At 39.2% G+C, this 17,421-nt stretch overlaps 1 protein-coding gene across 1 annotated transcript in view; it reads right to left on the bottom strand.

The window, feature by feature from the left end:
* Positions 1 to 17,421, bottom strand: part of LOC126278004 (cyclin-K) — a 59,165-nt gene that overhangs the window by 23,078 nt on the left and 18,666 nt on the right. The window contains exons 4-5 of the mRNA XM_049977693.1: positions 7,601 to 7,706; positions 7,444 to 7,501 (exon numbers count right to left, since the gene is read on the bottom strand). Coding sequence (XP_049833650.1) covers positions 7,444 to 7,501; positions 7,601 to 7,706 — 164 coding nt within the window. The remainder of the gene's footprint in view (positions 1 to 7,443; positions 7,502 to 7,600; positions 7,707 to 17,421) is intronic.

Raw genomic sequence — 17,421 nt, 5'->3', positions numbered from 1 at the left:
TATAATGGTAAGACAGATATTTAGGAATCAGGTTTTAAATTGTAGGACATTTCCAGGGGCAGATGTGGACTCGGACCACAATCTATTGGTTATGAGCTGTAGGTTAAAACTGAAGAAATTGCAAAAAGGTGGGAATTTAAGGAGATGGGACCTGGATAAACTGACTAAACCAGAGGTTGTACAGAGTTTCAGGGGCAGCATAAGGGAACAAATGACAGGAATGGGGGAAAGAAATACAGTAGGAAATGAATGGGTAGCTTTGAGGGATGAAGTAGTGAAGGTAGCAGAGGATAAAGTAGGTAAAAAGACAAGGGCTAGTAGAAATCCTTGGGTAACAGAAGAAATATTGAATTTAATTGATGAAAGGAGAAAATATACAAATGCAGTAAATGAAGCAGGCAAAAAGGAATATAAATGTGTCAAAAATGAGATCGACAGGAAGTGCAAAATGGCTAAGCAGGCATGGCTAGAGGACAAATGTAAGGATGTAGAAGCTTATCTCACTAGGGGTAAGATAGATACTGCCTACAGGAAAATTAAAGAGACCTTTGGAGAAAACAGAGCCACTTGTATGAATATCAAGAGCTCAGATGGAAACCCAGTTCTAAGCAAAGAGGGGAAAGCAGAAAGGTGGAAGGAGTACATAGAGGGTCTATACAAGGGCAATGTACTTGAGGACAATATTATGGAAATGGAAGAGAATGTAGATGAAGATGAAATGGGAGATACGATACTGCGTGAAGAGTTTGACAGATCACTGGAAGACCTGGGCCGAAACAAGGTCCCGGGAGTAGACAACATTACATTAGAACTACTGACGGCCTTGGGAGAGCCAGTCCTGACAAAACTCTACCATCTGGTGAGTAAGATGTATGAGACTGGCGAAATACCCTCAGACTTCAAGAAGAATATAATAATTCCAATCCCAAAGAAAGCAGGTGTTGACAGATGTGAAAATTACCGAACTATCAGTTTAATAAGCCACAGCTGCAAAATACTAACGGGAATTATTTACAGATGAATGGAAAAATTGGTAGAAGCCGACCTTTGGGAAGATCAGTTTGGATTCCGTAGAAATGTTGGAACACGTGAGGCAATACTGACCTTACGACTTATCTTAGAAGAAAGATTAAGGAAAGGCAAACCTACGTTTCTAGCATTTGTAGACTTAGAAAAAGCTTTTGACAATGTTGACTGGAATACTCTCTTTCAAACTCTAAAGGTGGCGGGGGTAAAATACAGGGAGCGAAAGGCTATTTACAATTTGTACAGAAACCAGATGGCAGTTATAAGAGTCGAGAGACATGAAAGGGAAGCAATGGTTGGGAAGGGAGTGAGACAGGGTTGTAGCCTATCCCCGATGTTATTCAATCTGTATATTGAGCAAGCAGTAAAGGAAACAAAAGAAAAATTCAGAGTAGGTATTAAAATCCATGGAGAAGAAATAAAAACTTTGAGGTTCGCCGATGACATTGTAATTCTGTCAGAGACAGCAAAGGACTTGGAAGAGCAGTTGAACGGAATGGACAGTGTCTTGAAAGGAGGGTATAAGATGAACATCAACAAAAGCAAAACGAGAATAATGGAATGTAGTCAAATTAAATCAGGTGATGCCGAGGGAATTAGATTAGGAAATGAAACACTTGAACTAGTAAAGGAGTTTTGCTATTTGGGGAGCATAATAACTGATAATGGTCGACATAGAGAGGATATAAAATGTAGACTGGCAATGGCAAGGAAAGCGTTTCTGAAGAAGAGAAATTTGTTAATATCGAGTATACATGTGTCAGGAAGTCAAGTATTTGTATGGAGTGTAGCCATGTATGGAAGTGAAACATGGACGATAAATAGTTTGCACAAGAAGAGAATAGAAGCTTTCGAAATGTGGTGCTACAGAAGAATGCTGAAGATTAGATGGGTAGATCACATAACTAATGAGGAGGTATTGAATAAGATTGGAGAGAAGAGGAGTTTGTGGCACAACTTGACCAGAAGAAGGGATCGGTTGGTAGGACATGTTCTGAGGCGTCAAGGGATCACCAATTTAGTATTGGAGGGCTGCATGGAGGGTAATAATGGTAGAGGGAGACTAGGAGATGAATACTCTAAACAGATTCAGAAGGATGTAGGTTGCATTAGGTACTGGGAGATGAAGAAGCTTGCACAGAATAGAGTAGCACGGAGAGCTGCATCAAACCAGTCTCAGAACTGAAGGCCACCACCACCACCACCACCACCACCACCACCACCACCACCACCACAAAAAAACACGAGAATCTCATTGTTATTAAATATATCCCTATCAGTGTCGTCAAATAACTGGAAGAGCAGATCTACACAATCTTTGATGGGAATGCATGTGAACAGTGACAGCACATCAAAGCTGACCATATCATCTCCTTTTCCAAGATGCAAGCAAAATAATGCAACTGATTAAGTCAGTTGTATTCTTGATGTGGTACACACAGTGACCAACCTGCAGAGTAAGGAGACTGGCCAGGTGTATTGGAAGTCTAAGTTGGTGATCCAGTGGTGCACACACTGGAAAGTGGAAGTGTGGTGTTCTTGCAAACTTTTAGACAGTCATACAGTGTATGTGGTCAACGATCCTGAGGGAGAAGACTTAATGACATTTTTATAGTGACAGACTCTTGGGAATCTCCAATCTCTTTCACATTATTTTGTATGTTGTGTCCCTTGATAATTTTTTATGTGTCACCTCTTCCAGTATCAACCGAAGCTTTGTGTCCTAGTTGACTTGTTCCATAATTATGGCTGCATGGCCCTTGTCAGCAGTCAGGGCTACAAGGCGAGGAAGCTTGAGAGAATTGTTTTTGGTACATTTCACTGGGAAACCATGCATCCGTATGTCATTCAAATTTGCCTTCTGAATGGGAAACTTACTGCATAATTTTTCCCTATACACAAAATGTAGATGGTGTTACTCCTAGCAGTATTCAGTTGCACAGCTATGGCATGCTAGTCTCTTGCATATCCAAGCCTGTAGAGCACTTTATGCCAATTGAAATTTTACACACAGGCATAGACCTTCCCAGCACTTTGGCATAGAATATGAAACCCAGAAAGAAGGGGGAAAAAAAAAAAAAAAAAAAAAAAAAAAAAAAAAAAAAAAAAAAAAAAAAACTTTTGGAAAGATCTTTGATGTGCAGCAACATATAAGCTGCATACCTTCGTATTAGGAAATTATAAATTTGAATTCCACCAAAAACTACACGTTAGTTTCCAAAGCATTGAAAGTCAGATTGCTTTTGTAAGCCAATCATAGCACATCTCGCATGATCTCACCAGCCATTGACAGCAGATGTTCACAAAGCATAGAACATGTGATGTAGCCAGCCAATAGCACTATCACAAATAGGAAAAGTTAATGCTTTAAATTAATATATATACTGCAGCTATAAGAAAAGCTAAGCTTTCACATATAATATTGATCTCCAAGATTAATAAGCTACTAGAGAAGCTAAGCTTTCACATGTAATATTGGTCTTTTTTGCGTGTGTTACACTGTAAGATACATTTTACAAATATGGCAGTAAAATTTGAAATAATGGCAAATTTCTGGCCTTCTGGGCTTGAAATTAATCTAAGTGGCTGGTTCTCAAAGTGTTAAATTTTAAACAAAAGTCAAATGCTTAGTGATTTAAGAAAAATCACACACTCTCATAGGTAACATAATTCATCTTGTATAAAAGGAAATTTACTTCGAAAATACCACTTTTCAAACCATCATTCATAATATTTTTTCGAGACCTGTTAGATATAGGTTCATTTCAGCAGTTGCCAGAAAGCACCAGGAAACAGGCATTAATGCGCATGTGCAGTTATGATAGCATAGGAAGCCTGTATGTTCACACGTGTAAAGCATTAAAAGATCTTACATTAGCTGATAAAAGAAACATCAGAGGATACTCATAAGAGCATCAGAATTTCATAAACCATACTAAAATGCATAATTTGGCTTGACATGCACATTCATATGTCCAGATTCACAATGCAGGAGGCACCAACATGATATTAAGCTTTAATTCCATAAATTATCTGGGAGCAGGCATTACGAGTGTTTAAAATGGAATGATCATATAAAGTTGATCATCGGTAAAGCAGATGCCAGACAGATTCATTGAAAGAGTCCTTAGGAAATGCAATCCAAAAACAAAGGAAGCAGGTTACAGTATACTTGTTCACCCACTGCTTGAATATTGCTCACCAGTGTGGGATCCGTAACAGATAGGGTTGAGGGGGGGGGGGAGATAGAGAGGATCCAATGGAGAGCAGCGCGCTTCATTACAGGATCATTTGGTAATTGCGAAAGTATTACGGAGATGATAGATAAACTCCACTGGAAGACTTTGCAGGAGAGATGCTCAGTAGCTTGGTACAGGCTTTTGTTGAAGTTTCGAGACCATACCTTCACCGAGGAGTCAAGCAGTATATGTTCCCTCCTACACGTATCTCGCGAAGAGACCATGAGGATAATATCAGAGAGATTAGAGCCCACACAGAACCATACCAACAATATTTCTTTCCACAAACAATACGAGACTGGAATAGAAGGGGAACATTCAGAGGTACTCAAGGTACCCTCCGCCACACACCGCCAAGTGGGTTGCAGAGTATGGATGTAGGTGTAGATGTAGATTTTCGGGGCGTAAATTTCCTTGGCGTACCAGTACTCTTATCTTATGTTTTGTTCTTTATTATGGCATAATGTTATGCATGCCAGAAGATGAGAACGTGCACTTAAAATTCACTGAACAGTTGGAACTAGCCTATATTGTGGAATGAAACACTTCGTTTCAAATAAATTAACTACCTCAGTGGAAAAGATTAATTAAAGCCAAATTTCTTTAACAAACTGACAAAAATAACTTCAGTGTTCTGTAAGGTGATTAATGCTTGTCTACCAAAAACTTGGAAATAAAATAAAATCAGAAAAACTGAAATGAATTATATATTTCAGCCTTCCGTAATTATGTGAATGTATTTTAATTCACTTGATAACTCCCGGCCACAGAAATTGGTTTTGTTTTTATCTGATGGAGCTGTAAATGAACAGGAAACAGCAAAATCATTGAACGTAAACAGGGGACCCCCTCCCCACAACAACTCAGATGCTCTGTGCATGCGTGAATCTGGCTGCCTGGGTGTCCCATAAAAATTTTTCCATTTAGCATCTGGTTTCATGTAGCCAGAATCGGGAGAAGGTACTGCTCATATGTGACTTGACTGCACATGTGTGCCTGAGCCCTCTGGTAACTGTTCAAACTAATCTAATGTAAACAGTTGTGATGTCACGCTCATCGAAAGCAGTTCGTTGTTACTAAGTATTGCATAGTCTCCGTGCTATTGCATTTGACACATTTTGCTGTTGGCAGACGCCTTTGTGTACATGGTATTTTGTTGTTTTAAAAGGCGCATTTCCTTTGCAATTAACATTTGTTATTTTTTCTTGTTTATGTTTCATTGCTTCAGTAGTATTCTGCAGTAGTGGGATGCAGCAATATTTTTTTTAGGAAATCGGTTATTACCAGTCAAAATTACAAAAATGTAACAATGAAAAATTCTCGGGATCCCAAAAGAGTCACGGGGTGTTATTGGTTTTCTCTCAGCTGAAAAAATTCCCGAATTTTTCCTGGATTTCCCGGGGCATGTACACACTGTAATATACAGAAAATTCAGGTAGGAATAACAACAATGTTATGTGAAGGATACAATGCTACTCACCATGGACAGAAATTGATTCACAACTTGACTAACCTTCTAAGTAGAACGTTAGCTTGTTAGCTGAATTACAGTAATCATGACTATTTTTGTACAGGCCATCGCTGTAAATCCCTTTAATGCATTGAATGATTCTTTCCTTACACCACAGTTAACATTAGAGGTAAGCTATTGGCCATTAACATTGTGAACAACAGGGTGGGGAAAAAAACCTACTGAATACCACAAGTAGGAGTAACACCATCTGCATTTTGTGTATAAGGAAAAATTATGCAGTAAGTTTCTCATTCAGAAGGCAAATTTGAATGACATACGAATGCGAGCTTTTGCAGTGATATGTGCGGAAATAATTCTCGAGTTTCCTCTCCTTGTAGTCCTCTCAGCTAACAAGGGCACTGTGGCCCTAATTATAGAATGAGCCAACTATGACACAAAGTTTCAGTTTAAGCTGCAGGCAGCGACACATCAAAAGTTACAAAGGAACCCCGCACACAGAATAATGAGGATGATGTCAGATTTTCAAGAGGTCTTCACAGGAAGAGAATGTTATTAAAAGTCTTCTCCCACGGGCTCCTCTAACATCTACATTGCACGGCCTTCCAGTTTTACAAGAACAGCACACCTGTATGTCCCATCGTGAGCAATACTGGATTGCTAACGTACAGACATGTAAAACATCTGGCCAGCCTCCTTACTCCACCAACTGGTCACTGTGCACCACATCAAGAATACAGCTGACTTCATGAATCTAACTGAATGAATGCATCTTGGAAGAGGAGATATTATGGCCAGCTTTGATGTGACATCATTATTCGCGCACATTCCCATCAAAGATTATATACCTCTGCTCTCCCGTTTATTTGATGACACTTTTGGGGATTTATTTAAGCACACACTGATATATTTGGTGTATGATAGAGAATATTTTAACTAGAGAGCTGGCATTGCGATTGGGATACAAGCTTCTCTGGGTACTCCTCTGCATCCTCCAATTTACATGTTTTTGGAAATACAGCTTGCAAAATCTGACAGCTGTTTTAGCTGTTTTCCCTTCAATACTTTCTGCAAGTGGCTTAATTCCTTTGGCAGTTTTTCAGTGTCTGAGACAGCTTCCACTCAATGCAGAATGAAAAAACTGCTATACATTTAAGATAGCAGTGTTGTCATTGTGTCTGAGACTAACATCTCCTCTATATAGTGTGTAGTAATCTACCCTTTTCACAATACTGTTGTAATACATATACTGTATTCTTCCTACTACATTTCTTGGAGTCTTAGTGAGGCATAAATTTGGTCTGGAATGAAAGTTACCAAACATTATCAAAATTGTGTATATTAGAATCTGTCAGTCTGCAGCTAGCGGTCTAGCAGTTAGCATTGCTGCCTTTAGATCATAGGGTTCCGAGTACAATTCCAGGCCAAGTTTTAGATTTTCTTTCTCAGAGACTGTGTTTGTTTTACACACCATTTCACCTCTCAATCACAAAGATGCAACAATTGCCACAGTTCTATCAAATAGATTGGAACCAGATGTTTAACATCTCCAAAGCTACCTCCCCGGTCAATAATGTCATGATTAGTTCTAAGTCCATTACAATCTGACAATTCCTATATTACATAGTTTCTGCACAACAGAGAAAATGGGTAATAATTAAAACCTTAAATTTATGTAATTATTGAATACCACAGAAATCAGTTTACCTATCGTTCACAAAAGTCCATGCCATCTGGACCATCTTCTGCAATTTGCTTTTGTCTCCTGCAAAAGAAACATCTCACAGTAAATTCACGAAAATGTTGCAACAGAATACTGAACTTTTAATTTATAAAGGATGTTCAAAACAATGATTTACCTCACCTTTAAGACATTTAGCATACTTCAGCAGGTAGCTATAAGGATGTTCAACTTGCAAATCAAATTTGATTGTCTGGAGCAATATTCTCTCAAGCGTCATGACTTCTTCCTGTAAAGTAAGGAGATTAACACACTTTTAAACTTTAATAGTTAAAAAAAGGACTCTCTCTCTCTCTCTCTCTCTCTCTCTCTCTCTCTCTCTCTCTCTCTCTCTCTCTCTCTCTCTCTCTCATGGTGATTTTTTTCTACCATGTCCAACCTCTAGGGATTGATTGATGAGAGGATATAGAATAAAAAAAGGTCTAATGAACTTAGTCCAAAAATGCATAGTTCCCATGCTAGAGACCATTTATTCAATCATACTTTGTAACAGAGACTGCAGTCTAATATCGAGTGTACCTTGCACACACAGTTACAGTATGCATGGTTTCCTCCTGGAGATTGGTACTGTTCCTCATGCATCATGCCCTAGCTCCCTTTCCTGCCATAGTAACTGGTAATACTTTGTTCGACTCACTTCTCTTGCTGACTTACTTTGTAGTGGATGCGGTACAGCATTGTACACAATGGGTCTCTATTCGAACTGAGAGCTTGCCAACATGGTGTTTACTTACGGAAAGGTAAATGACAATGGCCAGTGGGCAGTAAGGTTGTATCAGGAGACCTATCCTTGCCAATAACAACCACAGACAGCAACAATGTTTTGCCATTTTCTGAAAACAGGGTAACTCAGGAATCAGGAAATCACAAAGGACCTACCCGAAATGTTTGGACATCAGACTTGGAGGAAAATGTGATTAACTCAGTGGGAAGCAACCACCGTGTCAGTACCAGGCAGTTGGACCACCAGTACAAGGTAAGCCAGACAACTGTATGGAACATTCTGACAATTGTTACTACCCTTAACACTTACAGTGAGTGTGTGTGTGTGTGTGTGTGTGTGTGTGTGTGTGTGTGTGTGTGTGTGTGTGTGTGTGTGTGTGTGTGTGTGTGCGCGCGGGCGCAGGGAATACTAGTAACAAACTTTCCACATTGGGAGGAATTTTGTCACTGGCTTCTTCACAGGATTCATGTCATCCATCCTATTCACAGATAAGGCCACCTTTACATGGAGTGGTATTTTCAACAAATTCCATAACGGTCATCTATGAGAAGTATGCAGAACCCCCATGATATGGTGGCAGCAAATCATCAGCATCAGTGCAGCTGTAATGTATGGGCTGGGATAACTCGTGACCATATTTTGGGACCAGTCTTCCTTCCACATCACCTAACAGGCCAGAACTACTGGCGTTTCTTGTGGGTGACTTTTCCTGCCCTGCTGGAAGAAATGCCACTTATGTTTCAAAGGGTTATATGGATGCTACACAATGGTGTTCCACCCCACTTTGCCATTAATGTATGAACATATCTCAATCGTGTGTCTTCCTTGGTCGATGAATTTGACAAGGGGGTCCAGTTGCATGGCCCGCTCGTTCGCCAGATCTCAACCTGTGCAATTTCTGGTTATGAGGCCATCTCAAAAGTATCTTGTACGCAGATCCCATTCCAGATGTGGAGACACTGGAACAATGTATTCATGCTATCTTTGACAATGTTCACAAGCAGCTTGGCCAATGTGAACATGTGAGATGGAACATGGCATGAGCTGAAACCCATGGAAACCATTTTCAACACATACTGTAACTGTGGCTGTACGATACATTGTGTATTAGACTGTAGTCTCTGTAACAATGTATGGTTGAATAAGTGGTCTCTAGCATGGAAACCAAGCATTTCCAGACAAGTTCATTAGACTTTTTTGTTCCGCATCCTCATTGATCAATCCCCAGAGTTTGTACATATATTAGTGCTGCACAGGCACACTTAAAGGGGAGAAGGTACCTTCTAACTCTGTCATGTGATTTCCAGTGTACCTTTTCTCAGAAGTATTAACAACATAACAATGAAATTTTTCTTACATACATTTACATTATTTGCTAAAAAGCTGATACTTTTCTAAATACAAGGGCTATTCAAAAAGCATCTGACATTTTTTATTGTTGAAACCAACAATGGTACTGGGACATGTACCCACTATGTCCGTAGGCATGCATAGTGCACAAGCCCGATTTTTTTCAAAAAGTTGCTGGTTTGTCATTGACAAGTAAACACATGTAAGTGGCAGAAGTCTGATTTTTGCGTTGAGGGCAAGAAGACAAAAAGTGGAACACTATTACTGCATCAAATTTTGTTTTAAGCTTGACAATTCTCAAGTTCAAACAATCTGCAAGATTTGACAAGTTTTTGTGGAGAAGCAATGGGTGCCACAGAGATAAAAGAGTGGTACAACCACTTTAAGGTAGGTCCTAACATGTGCAAATTATGTTGCTGATCATGTATGGACTCTAGTGATGCAGAATTGAAGCATAATGATCACATGACTTGTGGATTAGTATTGGATCCATTCATTCCATTTTAACAGACCATTTGGACCTCAGGCAGAGCTCAGAAAAATTTGTGCTGAAGTTCAGAGATCGCACAGGACATGCTGGATACTGTGAACAGTAAGCCCAGCTTTCTTAACACAGTGATCACTGATGATCAATCCTGGGTTTTGGGTATGACCTAGAAACAAAGTTCCAGTCATCGTAATGGAAGAGCCATCATCCCCTAAGACCCAAAAAAGCGAGGTAGTTCCACAACGATGTAAAAGTCATGCTGACCGTCTTTTTTTACTCCAGTGTCTTAGTCTATTACAAGTATGCCCCACAAGGTAAGAACTACTACCGAGAGGTTCCGCATAGCATTAGTAAAGCAGTGAGATTCAAATGTACATACCTGTGAGCAGTGGACACCTTACCATGGTAATGCACCCACTCATTGTTCTCAATTAATTCAGGGTTTTTTGTGCAAATACAACATGGCTGTGGTTTGGCAGCCTCCCTATTCTCCTGGCTTAGTACTGAGTGACTTCTGGCTTTTGCTAAATTGAAAGATAATCGCAAAGGAGCCAGATTTCAGAACAGGAAGACATTATGTGCAATTTGAGCAACTGCAAACCATATCAAAATAAGCTTTCCTGCGATGCTTCCAGCAGTGGCAGCAACATTGGGGGAGCTGTGTAATAGCTGAAGGGGACTATTTTGAAGGTGAGTAGTATCAAATAATTGCATATGAGAGATTGATTTTATAAATAAAAGTCTAATATCTTTTGAATAGCCTTTGTATATTAAAATTGTAATTTTGAAAAATGTTTGAATAATGGTCCACTTACAGTGTCTTTAGTACCTTTCTGCTCTGCACTCATCACTTAAGTTCACAGTTTCTTTCACTACATGTGTCAGATTCCTCTGCCACTGATTTGCAAGCAGCATGCATTAAACTAGTTCTATAGTTTTATAGGATGGCTTCGTAAATTAATAATAGCACTGCTATTAACCCTTTTCCAATAGTACTCATGCCATACATACTGTGCTGTATTGATGACTTACTAACTTGTGTATTGTTAAGCTTGAGATGTTTGAATCCAGAGAGAACACTCCAAGATAGGAAAGCAGACACACTACGTAGAGAGCAAACAATTGGTAGTGTTTAGGTTACACGAGGTAATGGCAGCAGTCTGCAAATTGCAGGTGGCCAGGACAGTCGCCCCAGGGTACAAGTTTCAGTTCAGAGAATTAATTGATAACACCATCCAAATTCTGCACAGTTTTGTAAGGTGTCATTGTAGATGGTGGTTGCAAACAGGCATGTCTTAGAATGTGTAACAAGCCTAACACTAGCTCCTGAGAACAGTAATATCAGCTTGTTCACACAGGTTAGAGTGACACGGGAAATGAGTAAAACTGCTGGAATAGTGATCCCTACTCACGAGAATCCCCAGGAAACAGGAAAATGATGTAAAACTCTGTTGCTGCTAGCCACAATTGGCAGGGCTATGATTTTTAGCTTTAAGTTGACCACTGTTGCTACCCCAAATGGGATTTTATTACAAGAAATCCCTACCTATAGGTAAGGAAGAGGAGGGGGAAGAGCTGAATGTGGTTGGCCAAGAGGCACCCTGTGGTTGCAGAGTTGCACATCAGATTGTAAGATGCCTGTAAGGTGCCGGTGGATTGGCAGGCTCATGGCAGATAGGGAGAAAGCAGTGTGCCATACCTGCCATACCCAATCCTTTAAAAACTCCAGCTTTTCGTATTCAAAGTGTTCTCGATCAGATCTTTGGGATGTGAGCCTTGAAGAAGATTCAAACTAAGTATTTTCTCACTTGGAGTGCTGCTCTCAATCTTTGTACTTTACATTGCTGATAGTGATTGCTATTTCTGTTAGTTCTTGACCTATGACCTCAGACACTGACTTCTGTTGTGTCAACAGTTGAATCCTTTGCTTTTTATAAGGTTTAGAATTAGCCTTCAGGGGAGTAGTTTAGTCTGAATACAATGAATGTGTTATTCAGACCCTTGTGTTCCTTGAATCTCTTTTTACAAGTATCCTTATCGAGTTCCAAAGTCCACACCTCTCGCAGGTGCCCAGCGACAATGTTTGGTGCTGATCTAAGCAATCACCTGCCATCACTGGAAATTTGTCTTTCTGCATTTGCTCCAAACTGCTCAGATTTGCAGATCAATCTGTATCCCCTCTATCCTCAATTTCTAACGTTTTTGGATGACAAGAGACAGTGTTATTGGGTTGCAAGGCACACACTTGTCTCAATTCAGTTAACTTGCATGTTGTGTGTAGGCAATCTTCTCTGGGTAATAGCTACGTCGATCTCCAAAAAGCTTCTTCTCTGAAGGCTATAGCTGGTTAAAGGAATTTATTAAAATACTTCTATATCATTGAAATAATTTTGGTACTCATAAAATACTTTTCAGTTCAATCACTATATATTTTCAACTTTCACAGACAACAACTTCTGCAAGCTAACTTATTCCTTAAACATTAGACTCATTTACACATATTCAAATAATATACATGTGTCTTGCTTCTTTCACAGCCAAGACTTGAAGTAATTCAAAAGTCTCTAGTCTTAAACAAGTCCAACACATGAATGAACATAGAAATCTCTATTCAGTTTTTCATTAGTCTTTTTACAATCAACAGAGACACTAAAAAGCACAAAATACTACATGGAGTTTCCTTGTTCTTCTCAACCCATACATGGAGACTGGACAGTGCAGCAGGTCAGGTATTTGTCTGCCACCGTTTAGCCAACGCGTCCATATTTTTCTTGTAACTCCCCCCGCCCCCTCCCCTCCCGACCTGTTACATACAAATAGGCGATGCGCAGGAGGACGTATTCGTTTCTCCCACTCACCTTTAAAATATCGGGTGTTCGAAACAGTGGAATGCCAAGTGGTTCTAGAATTTACTCTGAAATTCTAGAAACACTACATACACCCCCCCTTAAATCGAACACGAGATATTTTATACAATCATTATGTAAATTTATATCACACACAATTCTAGCAATATACACTCCAACATAGATCTTTGTACTCATTTAGAATAAACTCTAGCTAATCTTTCATATTTTCTTCTCTCACTCTATTTTGGCACTGGCCCCAAATATTCCATCGTGATCTGGTATGTTATTCTATTATTTAGGATTTGTTAGGACTCTGTCTCAATTTCCAATCACAAACTCCAGGTGTTCCCGACACTTTATTCTTTATTCTAATTCTTTGCACTGCTTCTTTATTACACAGTTGTCTTATTATTTATACACTTTTTGTAGTCTGGAGGAACTCTGGGCAAAATAAAAATGTTCCTATTGGCACTCATAGAACATAATAATGCTAGTGAAGTATAGAATTGAAACCTACCAGACTCATCCCTTTAAACGTGTGACTTCTGCCACGATACTGCCCTTTTCCCTTTAGGAACAGTGCCTATATCTTACATGGGTTGATCCCAGGAGTAGCATTTCTCCTTCTGTTTTGGTAGGTACACCCCTTTCTTATTCCTATCCTTCTATGGTACAGGTCAATCCCCTTCTTGATGCCCCTGTCAGTGCAGTATAGGTCAGCCTTTCATACGTCTGCCTATCCGCCCTTTTTTCATACAATAAATGCCGAGTGCACTCTCTGTATCCTTCTTGAGTAGGCCTCCTGGTTCATTGCCCTAGCATACATCTTAATGTATACTATTCTTAAATATTCTCAGGTAAAATTACAAATTACTTTACACATCAACTTCACTTTCCAATACTCCATCTTAATACCCTAGAGTCCTCTTTCACTCCTCACTCCTACTACATAAACAGATATCATGCCTACACATAGTAAATGCTATGTCTACCTGTATTTACCAACTCACAGTAGATACTATGCCTGTTCTCAGGAGACTAGCACAAATGACTCCAATTAACTTATCCCTGTTTTATACTTATTGCCCCAGTTCTCCTGCTTCTCTAGGCAAATGCATTGATTGTTATTTTCTTATGCAGAACTGTCACATATCAACAAAGTAATATGTGCATCTACTCAGATTTACAGATGTCTATTCCCTTACATCCCTTGGGGATTCGGACATTGCTTCAGTTTTCTAATCTGTAATTTTCGTGTGTGTGTGTGTGTGTGTGTGTGTGTGTGTGTGTGTGTGTGTGTGTAGCCTGATTCTTCAGCCTACTTATGTGAAGTTCAGTTGTAGGTTCTTTGTAACTACGGAAAAAGAGAAGGACTTCTGCGATAGAAGTATATGAATTTGGAAAGAGGGAAAGATAGGTAGGTACTCAGATGAGAATTAAAAAACCGAACAGTAGAAATGGTTGCTAAGATCAAAGAAGAGAAAGCAGATAGCCCCAAAGACAGGAAACCCTTCCCACCCCCCTTACCCAGGATCCCTACTTCGCCGGTACTTGAGTAAGAAGCCTGAGGAGGTATGATGTTTAACATCTCCTACAGAATGGACATTCTCACATTCACCTTTGAAGTCCCTAAAGAAAATTATTAGCAAGCCCTATGGAATGGCAAATGGTGAACAATCAGTCACACTTGTCTGCGAGGGTTGTCTGAAAGGTGTGATGTGTGTTTAGTGTTAGTCATGCTTGTACTTAAACTACCCACCCCTTCCCAAACTAATATAAACCCTCCCCTATACATCACATCTTATAAAATGTTGTATAAAAAAATAGAAAATTATACACTACGATAACATAGTTGTTTAGTCATTCAGTTTATACTATACTTTTACATACACATAAAATCCTCTATTCATTTTATGTCGTCTCAACATCACTTGGTTTAAATAGTACCATCATATTGTACCTTTCACTCACACCATTTTTATTCGATTCATTTCATGTCTAGAGATCACTGTTTATCCGTGATTAGCTTAAACTGGTCTCAATGTTGTAGTCATATCCGATTTCCTAATTACTAACAATATTGGATAGTTTAAGAATTCAAGAATAGATTACAGAATAGTTTAAGATTTCAAGGGAATTTGGTGCAGGAAAACTAGTACAGAAGAAACACCGTAAACAACTGCTACTTTCTCCCGTCTTTTACTATGTTGCACTCTTCTCTTTCTTCCATTGGTTTATTGGACTCAAATCAATTACTGGAAACAGTTCTCACATCTTGTAAGGCCTAGTTGCTATGGCAAATCATATCTTCTTCCTGTTTCTGTCTTGAAATTCCCATTTTCTTTGGGTCCTATCACTTAGGTCGCCACATTCTCACGGTTTCTGATGACACGAGACAGTGTGGTACTGGGGTGCAAGACTCATGTCTCTCACAGTTGACTTACGTATTGTCTGCAGACGATCTTCTACTCAGGTCAGACGGCTGCATCTGATCTTCACACTCTTATTCCCTAAAGACTACAGCTAGTTAAAGGAATTTCAAAATAGACTTCTTTCTACACTTGAAATGATTCTATACTCTCACGATACTTTTTGTTCAACTCTTATATTTTCGTCTCCACAATAAAACAACTTCACAAGTTTCACAATCAAATGTAAGTGTCTTTAGTTCAATTCATAGTTCATTTGTACACCACAAATACAGTTGTTACACCATCAAAGAATAAAGCATGCTTGCTCCTTGTACTGGACAAGCAACTTCTATGGCGCAGGTGGCAAACACTTGTCCGTGCCGTCACTTTTGCAGTATTCTCCCTATTCACATCCATCCTGCACACACAGAAACTGGCTGCGAGACACACACATCTTCACTCTCTCACCCTCGTACTTAAAATATCGGATGTTCGAGATGGTGGAAAGCCAAGTGTCTCGAGAACATACACCGACATTCTCGAGGCACTACAAGTTAAGACACAGCAACAAACCTAACAGTGTTTTTGTTATATACAATACTTTCTCTCTTCCAAGTCCTCCACAAAAGCTCAAAGCGACAGAAAAAATGTCACTAGTTTCATGAATCCACAGAAATGAAGCCAGAGCAACAATCGGGCATGTCCCATTCCTCAAGCTGCCATTTAAAATGACAGATAGGACCTGTATTTGGTCTAAAATATTTTTATGTTCGCACGGCGTATGCTTCAGATCATCATAGCCACCAATCAAAAAAAATTATTTTCATGATACCTTCTGCCTTTAGAATCACAAATTCACGTTAGTTTTTGACAGTGGTGGAACTCCTTGTGACTATGAAGGTTTGTGCAGTTTTACTAACAACAGTAGCAGAAGAGCAAATTTTTGAAAACAATCTGATCTTTAAGTGTGACTATGCATCACCTATTATTCACCTGCAAGTGAGTGGTCCTCTATTCTCATTTTGCATATGACTGATGCCCATTAGCATATCAATAAAACCTGAAGATGCAAACCAAAGTATCTAAAACTAAAATGAAATGTCCCTTCTGAACACATTTGTTACACACAATGAAACAGTTTATTCAGCAACCACAAACATTATTTTTACTTTTTCTTTTTGCTCAAAAGGTAACTCCATAACAGCATGAACCAAAACAATGACTACAAATTTTACAGTGAACAAGGCTGTTCTACACATTTTCCCATTAGAATATATTACTAACACACATTTTCATCTTTGCATGTACATTCTCAGAGTTCCTTGTAAGGTCAAACTGTTGATGGAACTCCAGATGAATATCACTCTGCAATCATTGGTAGAGCTTTTACCAACTGAACTATCCACTGGGGTAATGGCTTAGCCACTATCTATGGGTTTGTTTCCAGAAGGACAAATTCTGCAATGCACATCTGCGAGAGATATCTTCTGAAGTCGACTGGCAGTTGCTGGCTGATCTCTGAAGATATTTCCCCAGACAATGACGGAACATCAGTGAATAGTTTTGATCTTGACCACAGCCTCTAAGGCCACAATTTACAGCTTGAGAAAACACTTGTTGTGAAAGCCTGCACTCTATTACAAATCCATAACAAATGTTTGCCAATGTTATCAATGATGATAAATGATCACCAATTCAATTGGCGATCCCTTGAGGTCTCAGAATGTGTCCTATCAACCGAGCCTTTAGTGGGTCACTAATTTATTGTCTCTCCAATTCTACTCAATACTTCCTCATTAGTTACATGACTGACCTATCTAATCTTTGACATTCTTCTGTAGCACCATATTTCAAAAGCTTTTCTCTTTTTGTCTAACCTGTTTATCTTCCATGTTTCACTTTCATATGTGGCTACACATATCTTCAAAGACGACTTTCTAGCACTTAAATCTATACTTGATGTAAACCAATGCCTCTTCTTCAGAAATCCTTTTCTTGCCATTGGCAGTCTACATTTTATATTCCCTCTACTTCGGCCATCATCAGTTATTTTGCAGCCCAAATAGTAAAACTCATCTACTACTTTAAGTGTCTAGTTTCCTAATCTAACTGACTCAGTTTCA

The sequence above is a fragment of the Schistocerca gregaria genome, chromosome 6 (genome assembly GCF_023897955.1).
Source record: "Schistocerca gregaria isolate iqSchGreg1 chromosome 6, iqSchGreg1.2, whole genome shotgun sequence".
Taxonomy (NCBI): domain Eukaryota; kingdom Metazoa; phylum Arthropoda; class Insecta; order Orthoptera; family Acrididae; genus Schistocerca; species Schistocerca gregaria.
Note: the sequence above shows the minus strand (reverse complement) of the source record. Positions and strands in the feature narration are given on the sequence as shown.